This window comes from Ictidomys tridecemlineatus, chromosome 6 (genome assembly GCF_052094955.1).
Source record: "Ictidomys tridecemlineatus isolate mIctTri1 chromosome 6, mIctTri1.hap1, whole genome shotgun sequence".
Lineage (NCBI taxonomy): Eukaryota > Metazoa > Chordata > Mammalia > Rodentia > Sciuridae > Ictidomys > Ictidomys tridecemlineatus.
In genome coordinates, this window is record NC_135482.1 from 105,472,940 (window position 1) to 105,481,828 (window position 8,889).

The 8,889-nt window shown below is 41.4% G+C and overlaps 1 protein-coding gene across 1 annotated transcript in view; it reads right to left on the minus strand.

Annotated features, from left to right (window-relative positions):
- Galnt8 (polypeptide N-acetylgalactosaminyltransferase 8) overlaps nucleotides 1-7,174 on the minus strand; it is a 51,978-nt gene extending 44,804 nt beyond the window's left edge. Inside the window, exons 1-2 of the mRNA XM_078015380.1 lie at nucleotides 6,922-7,174; nucleotides 2,264-2,567 (exon numbers count right to left, since the gene is read on the minus strand). Coding sequence (XP_077871506.1) covers nucleotides 2,264-2,567; nucleotides 6,922-7,132 — 515 coding nt within the window. The 5' untranslated portion in view covers nucleotides 7,133-7,174. The remainder of the gene's footprint in view (nucleotides 1-2,263; nucleotides 2,568-6,921) is intronic.
- Nucleotides 7,175-8,889: the final 1,715 nt, after the last annotated feature.

An 8,889-nucleotide genomic window follows, 5' to 3' on the forward strand; every position in this document is an offset into this window, starting at 1 on the left:
AATCACAATGTGATATCATTTCACACTCATCAGAATGACTAACTAAAATTTAACACAAATAATGCCAGATGTGGCAGCACATGCCTATAATTTCAGTGGCTCAGGAGGCTGAGGCAGAAGGATCAATAGTTCAAAGCCAGTCTCAGCAAAAGCAAGGCACTAAGCAACTCAATGAGACCCTGTCTCTAAGTAAAATACAAAACAGGGCTGGGGATGTGGTTCAGTTGTCCAGTGCCCCTGAGTTCAATCCATGATACTAAAAAAAAAAAGAAAAAAAGGAAAGAAAGAAAAAAAGAAAGAAAGAAAGAAAGAAAGAATCACAAATAATAACAAATGTGGGTGATAATGTGGAAAAATCAAGACTCTTATACATGGATGGTTGGAATATAAAATCATGCAGTCACTTGGGAAAATAGTCTGACAGTTTAATGTGATTATCATATGACCCACGAATTCAACTATTAGACTGCACCCAAGAAACACAAAGTTATTGGTCAATACAAACACTTGCTGTCTTCATAACAACACTATTCATAATAGTCCAAAGTAAAAACAATACAATGTGTATCGACTGATGAATAAATAAAATATGGTACTTCAGACAAAGTAACATCATTCGACAATATCATGTTAAGTGAAAGAAGCCAATCCCAAAAAAAACAAAGATCAATGTTCTCTCTGATTATGTAGATGCTGACTCACAATAAGCTGGGCAAAGGGAGGAGTGGAGGTTTACCGACTTGGACAGGGGGGAATAGAAGGAAGGGAGGGGAAATGGGAATAGGAAAAATAGTAGAATTAATCAGATATAGCTTTCCTATGTTCATATATGAAGACACCACTAGTGTAACTTCACATCATGTACAACCACAAGAAGTTATTCTAGTTAATCAAGATAGTAAAGTTAATATAATGTATACAGTTTTACTTAACATACTAATAAATTATATTTCAAAGTCATAGTTAAAATATAAAATATCCAACCTTGTTGCCCTTCAACAGATGAATGGGTAAAGAAAATGTTGAAATATTAATAGAGTATTAATCAGCCATAAAAAACAATGACTTTATGATATTTGCCAACAAATGGATGGATCTGGAGACTATCATGCTGAGTAAAATAACTGATCCCCCCCAAAAAACAAAGGTTAAATGTTTTGTCTGATATGTGGAAGCTAATCCACAATAGGGGGGAGGTGAGGGGGAGATAGAAGTTCAGTAGATTAGACAGTGGAGAATGGAGGGAAAGGTGGAGGGATACAAGAGGGAAAGGCAGTAGAATGAATCTCATGTAATTTCCCATAATTTTTGTATGTATATGAAAACAATACAGTGAATCCTACCATCATGTATCATGAGAATGGGATCCTAACTAGAATAAGATATATTCCATGCTTGTATAATTATATCAAAATGGATTCTGTTGTCATTGTTATTTAAACAGAACCAATAAAAATATACAATTTTTGTTAGTTCTATTTAAAAAAGGAATGAAGTATCAATACATGCTGTAACACTTGAAAATATGATAGTTTTTTTAAAAACAGTCACAAAAGACCCTATATTATATGATCCCATTTACGAGAAAGATCCAGAATAGGCAAATTCATAGAGACAGAAAGTACTTTAATGCTCTCCAGGGGAGTAAGAAGTTGTGGAGAAATGGAAAGTGGCTAACACTGATACGGAAAAAGAATTAAAATTGATTGTGGGGATGGTGCACAACTCTGAATATACTAAAATCATTTAAATTGCATACTTCAAATGGGTGAATTGGATGGTATATGAATCGTGCCTCAACAAAGATGTTACTTTTTAAAAAAAATTATGAAGATGGGCAAGGCAGAAAAGAAAAAAATGAGGAATAAAAACAGAAAGTCTCTAAAAATTATATTTAAAAACAAAGAATTCAAGCAGAGAATTGGAGGAAAGTATGAGAGGAGGAAATAGAGCTGCCAACTTTGGGGTGACATGCACAAGTCTTTGCTCAGCCCTGGCATCCTCATCTGTAAAATCATTGGTTAGACCCATTGTATCAGAATTCCCAAGGATCACCATTTCTCTGATACCTCTGTTCATCTCCAATGTTCACCAAGCTGCTGTTGCAAAAGGGATTAAAAACAAGAACTCTCCTTATCCCCTTCTCCAGCAATCCCTCACTCCCCCAAACCTCTTTCCAACCCTGGACTTTTATGGCTTCCAAAACTCAGACCAAATCAGACCGAGGTCCCTAGAACCTCCCACCAACCCTCAGCCTTCCCACCTGAAATCTCGTGTGTCCATGAGGGTGCGGTTGTGAGGCAACTGGTTGCTGAGGTAGGCGTTGTAACCAAACTTCTGGAACAGATCCTCGGCCTCTTTCTGCTGGGCTTCAGAAAGCTTGTCACCCCACTGCTTGAAGAGCGGCGAGTTCGGGAAGAGTTTCTTTGGGGGTCTATTCTGCTGCTTCTTTGTCTCCCTCTCAGGAGTTTCCACTGCCTTTTGAGCAGGGTGAACTTCATCTTCTATCCTCTTTTGTGTGTGGTCCTCGTTTTCTTGTTGCTTCATAACCAGTTGCATACCATCTTCTGCAGATGAAGAGGACGGGGTAGGAGAGTGCAGATAAAACAGTTTACTAGATCCTAATTATCTGGGCATTGCTTTCCTTCCTAATTTATGTAAAACGGTTTTCTCTTTGCTATAAATTTGGATCCTAAATAAGCCAAACAACCTGTGTGTAGCGGCTTATTTAGGAGCCTTTAAGAAGTGAGGCCCAGTTGGAAGCTTCCAGTCATGTGGGGCTGTGCCTTCAAGGGGGATACTGAGACCCTGACACTCCCACCCCACCCCACCCCCGTCTCACTCTCTCTCTCTTCTTCTCTCACAGGAATGGCAAACTAACACACTTTGCAGATTTTTAATTTATGGCTCTTGTCCCAGAGAATGTGATGGGTCAAGTGAACTTGTCAGGGCCGTGCAAGGCTGTCCTGGCAAAGACACGCTAGGTCCATCTCTCTCTGTAGCTTCAACAAAATTTGTCTGTCCATTTAAGGCTACTCGAGTTGCTGCCATTGACCTGAGAAATAAATAGATAATCAAATAATGTATTATCAGAATTAAGCCTAAGAAACATTTACATCAGAATCATCAACTGTGATTATTTTTAAAAGTAGATATCCAAGCCTGTGTTCAAATCTACTAAATCGGAATCTTGGGGCCAGGGGAAGTTACCAGAGTTTGCATTTTAACAAAACCAAGAAGTAATTCCTCTGTACAGTGAAATGTGGAGTCACATTATACTACACTTCTAGTAGCTGACAAAGGCAAATCTACTCTAACCAGCACCACCGTCGTCCACCTCCCCTTTCCCTTCTCATTTGATTCACCAAGAACTTTTAGGCAGAAATGTCCAATGTGGTTGGCACAGGAAAGACTTCAACAGCTTGTTAAAAAATACAGAATCCCAGGACTTCCCTGAAGATGCTTACTCCAGATAGCACTAATGTTCATATTCATTTGAGGAACACAGACTTAACTCAAAAGAACAAACAGACTGACAGACCCAGGCAGAGGACTTCTCATACAGAAGAGGTCTTTCAGGATCTATAGTACCAATAGTAAAAATGATGCTTTGTGTTTGGAAAATGGCCTACAAACTTCAAAGGTCTTTCCCATCCATCATTTATCTCACCTTTATAACAACCCTATAAGATTTATGCTGGAGAGTCTGAACATATATGTACCTTGAGCTCAATCTACAAATGCAGCAGGAAAAGAGTGCAAAAGTAATGAGTCCAGTGCTTACTGATGGTGACACTCCTGGGCATTAAACATCGAGTAACCAAAGGTCTTGGCTATAGGACCACTTAGCTCCCACTAATCCTCCCCTAAACCCCCCATTAAATTTCAACCAGACTGAGGGATTAACTTCAGCCCATCCAGCATCTTTCTGAACATTAGAAGGGAATGCCCTCTTTTCCTGAATAATTGCTACCCAGGGTCACCAGGATGGTTCCACTGTGTGAAATTTTTCTGGGTAAACGCAATCCCATGCCACAGAACAAGACTTAGTGACAAGATTTGGCATGTATTTCAGATTCATCTATAGCCCTTCCAAGGGAAAACAGGGAAGTCCAAAACTGGGAAGAAAATGTTTAAGAAGATGACAGAAGTTTGGCCCTGGAGAAAGGAAAAGGAGAAGAAGAATCAATTAAAGTGCCCAAGGCAAAAAGAGAATGGTTGAAGCAAACTTGGGAAGAGATCTAAATGGCAAGGTCTGCCAAAGAAGAGCTGTGGAAATACCATGAATATTTACTCAGGTGGGAAATAAAAGCATAATGTTTCAAGTGTTCCAATTGAGTAGTATTATTATTCATACATTTCTGTGGTAAGCACATAGGGGTCACAGGGTGCTACTGAGTTCTTCTTGCCTCAAATGAAACTCCCCTACTTTCCTCTTTGGGGTGACACCTGATTTTTTTTTCTTTCATTCACTACTGTCAGTGGGAACTGAAAGTCTAGAGTCTATTTGAAAATTGCAGACATTCTGGCAAGATGAATACAGTGCCACTAGACCATTCCCATGATTGACATGAAAATGTTTACGGCACAAAGGAGACACACCCAATGATATTGCTCTGGTGGGACTTTTAAGAGCTCCAAGAAAGGGTCCAACAAACTGGTTTAGAGTCACTTGTCCCTCTGCCAACAGGGATATGATTATCATCATGTGTTTGCTTTTACTCTTGATGACTTACATAATTGAAGATTTACCTAAATGTTCCTATTGACTTACAGTTTTCTTCAGTCTTTCCGGAGCCCTGAAGGCAGTGAGCAACCAGGATGTTAGGCAAGAGCTGTAAATTTAAAATCTGGAACATGTGTTAACTTGCCATTTCTGTGACAAATAAATAGTTTATAAAGAGAAAAGAATTAATTGATAAAGAGAGTATTAGATAATTAGTTTATAAAGAGAAAAGTTTCATTTTGGCTCACAGTTTTGGAGGTTTCAGTCCATGGTTACTTGGCCTGTTGCTTTGGGGCCTATGGTGAGACAGGGGAGGGTACAGTGGAGGGTACAGGAGAGGGTACACTGGAAGGTTCAGCTCTGCTGGGAAGGGTCTCTGACGCTACGTCACTTTAGACTGAAAAAAATCGTGGCATCAACAAGATGAGATAGAAAGATAGAAGTGGTCATTGCAAACAAATAAAAGAAAGTAAGTTGGTGGCTCTGGATGGCTCCTCAGGGCATGTCATGTCTCTGCTGAGGAAAGACTCCTGCCATGCTAAGGTTCAGGGGAAGGGGGTGACTGCAGTAGAAGGAACTAAGGGTCACATGGGAGAGTGCTGGTGTGGTCTAGGTTCTCCTACAAGGAGTGGCAGTGGCTCTGGGGTCACCAGCCTGGGTCTACAAGCTCCTAGTGAAGCCTGCTGCATAGATTGGCACATGCAGTGTTCCACCCAACTGGGGAAGCCAGGGCTTCTGAACCAACAGTCTTCCCTCTGTTTCCCCCACACTCTAGCCTGTCTCACTCTTCCCTTCATCCCTGTCCACCTGTACTTTTCTCTCTCCTGCTTACACTCACTTGTTCACTTATTCATTGAGATAATTTCCATGTATGGATAGAAATGAATGGGGAATGCACAGCTACATCCATGGAATGACCCCCCACGGGACCTGCTTTCCAGAAAATTGCATCACAGAAAAATGTACTGAGTGTAAACAGGGTGTGGGTGTTTCGTGCCCCACCTTCTTTTATCCTCTCCCCAACCGGTTCTCACTTTCCCTTTTTGCCTCTTGTCTCCACAAGTTCTCAACCTCTCTCCCTAATTCCCACTTCTTTTTTCTTTCTCTTCCATCCTCATCACTTTTCTCCTGTCTCGCCCCACTTCCCTCTCTCTGCCTTTCCCTGATTTATTCCTCCCTTTCTTTTTCTCTTCCTATCCTTCCTCCTTCCATCCCTCTGCCTGAGCCTTGGTAATATTCATTTCCCATTTAAAAAGACCTTGACCAGCTCCAACACCAAATGCATCCCTGCTCACACATTCAACGCCTCCCTTAAGGGTTCAAGCCCTTGATCTCTGTTACCTAGGGAGCAGGGAAAATTGTCACTTCTCTCACTGAAGTCAGATGCACAGGTACATATAATTCAAAGGAGTTAGCCAGTCTTACAAACCAAGCCCAGGATGTGTTGGAATCCTACCCAGAACGTTAAATGAAGAGGTTAAAACTGGACATATATTACTTTCTGCATGTTCCCAACCCTGTGAAGTCAGGCAGCTCTCTATCATTATTGTTTTCATTATCATTGTCTCCACGTACAGATTCGAAGTCTGAGGCTGAGAGAGATAAGCACTTACTCAAAGTCACACCACCATAGCAGCCATATCAAGATTTGACCTTCGGCCCTCTAACAATGCCTCCATGCATTCATGATAGGAGCTCCCAGGAAATTGGAAGCACCCTTTACCCTAGACACAGCCACCTCTCATTAACAGCCCTGTCACACATAGGCCTAAAGATAGGGCTGATTCTTGAGCCTAGATTCCTAGATTTCTGAGTCTTTTGGGGTCCTTATTCTGAGCTGCAGTCTCTCTGCCTGCATGTATGCAGATGTGATCATGCATATGCACAAATATATACACACACCCCACTTCCATACACACTCTGCTCTCCTCCCTCAAATCATCTTCTCTAAACTCCCACTCCTACCACCTATTTCTCAATGCAGCCCATCAGACTCTGATGCCTGAAAGGGCAAATGAGAGATGAGAATGTGGCTTCTCACCCATTTTTCTCCACACCCTATTTTTTACTAAGTGTCCCTAAGTATACACTCACATGCATGCTCACACCCACACATACTTGCATGCACCACACACACACACACACACACACACACACACACACACATCCCCTCCAAATTAGCATGCTGAACTTACTCAGATGCTGCAGATCCATTTCCAAGCGAGAGAGTCTCTTGATCATGGCTCCGTCCCACTCTGGTGGGGGCAAATGAAACTCCTTGTGCAGATGCCCCAGAATCAAGTTTTGTAAAGTCTCCTTGGTATAAAATACCAGAAGGATGTTGACAGCAATGACCAGAATCAGCCCAATGCAAAAGCCTTTGGGGAAGTTTCTCCTGAGGATCATCTTGGTCCCTGCAGGGCTGAGCAGTCACTGCCCAGTGGAGCTAAGGATCCTAATGCACCAAGCTTTGTCTCTGGTGACTGCACGAATGGGAACCTGCCTGCTGAGCCAGATTTTCTCTGGCTGGGAAAACTGTCACAAGCTGCCTGGCTTTCCTCTGAGCAGTGTCAGGTGTGAGGAGTGTGTCACGGCAGTTGCCCAGTGACTGGTAGGTGACCTAGGCACACCTTTATCTGCTTCAGAAGTGAGGTGTTTGCATTTTCCTGGCACAAGCTCAGGCTGCTGGGGTGAGAGGCTAATCTTTATCTGTCTGTGTTTGGTTTTAATGTTCTCTCTCCTTAGCAAAGTGGCCTAGGAAGTTCTTTGCTAGAATCTTTAAGGTCTGGTCCTGTGGGTATCAAAGGGGATAAATAGGATGGAAAAGGAATCTGCAAAGTGGGAAGTTGGACTGTATACTGTTGTTGGGTTTTTTTTTTCTCTTTGCATTCATATTTTTATTTTATTTTCAAGATATGGAATTTATTGTGGGATAAAATTTTTATTTTTTTAAATAAATGATAGTAGAATTCATTACAATTCTTATTACACATATACAGCACAATTTTTCATATCTCTGGTTGTATATAAAGTATGTTGACACCAACTTGTGTCTTCATACATGTACTTTGGATAATGATGTCCATCACATTCCACCATCCTTGCTAACCCCTTGCCTCCTCCCTTTCCCTCCCACCCCTCTGTCCTATCTAGAGTTCCTCTATTCCTCCCATGTTTCCCCTCCCTACCCCACTATGAATCAGCCTCCTTTTCTCAGAGAAAACATTCGGCATTTGTTTTTTTGGGGGGAGGGGGGATTGGCTAAGTTCACTTAGCATTATCTTCTCCAATGCCATCCATTTATCTGCAAATGTCATGATTTTATTCTCTTTTATTGCTGAATAAAATTCCATTGTTTAGCTATTGTGAATTGTGCTGCTATAAACATTGATGTGGCTGTGTCCCTGTAATATGCTGATTTTTAAGTCCTTTGGGTATAGACCGAGGAGAGGGATAGCTGGGCAAATGGTTTTTCCATTCCCAGATTTCCAAGGAATCTCTGTAACGCTTTCCATATTGGCTGTGCCAATTTGCAGTTGAGAGAAAAAAATCTCAGGAGTTTTTCTACAGGCTTGTGAACATAGTAGATAGGCAGCAAATATACCTTCAACTAACTAGAGACACTTCCCTGCTGGTTGCTGGAGCCTCCTGCCTGGCAGCAGGTAGAAGTGAGCTGGAGGCAGCCCTTAGGGTTGAGCCTCAGGGAAGACCCCACTTCACGAGTCTCTATCCTCTGTTTGTCCTCTACCCAGCTCTGCACTCTGGAATTCTACCCTGCCTCAGTGGAGTGCACATTCTAGTAACTTCTTTACTATTCTACCCCACACTTCCTGTATGTTTTGGACAAAAATCATCTAATTTTAATCATTGTGTATTAACTACCTTTTTTTTCCCCTAAAGCCAGAAGTTTAAAGTTCTCAGTGTTGGGTCTGGCCCCTTCATAATCACATCTGCCACCTTGTCCTAGCTCCTGGATCTACTTACTAGGACCTCAAACTCAGCATCTACAGACATAATTGAAGCAGGCATGTGAAGTTAAGAAGTATGGATTTAGGAAAATTTTTTTTAAATTTCTTTTAAATTTAAAAATTTTAAAGAAAAATTAAAAGCAATCAATTACTTTGTTTTCATTAATAATCTTTCCCTGGCTCCCACCTGCAGAT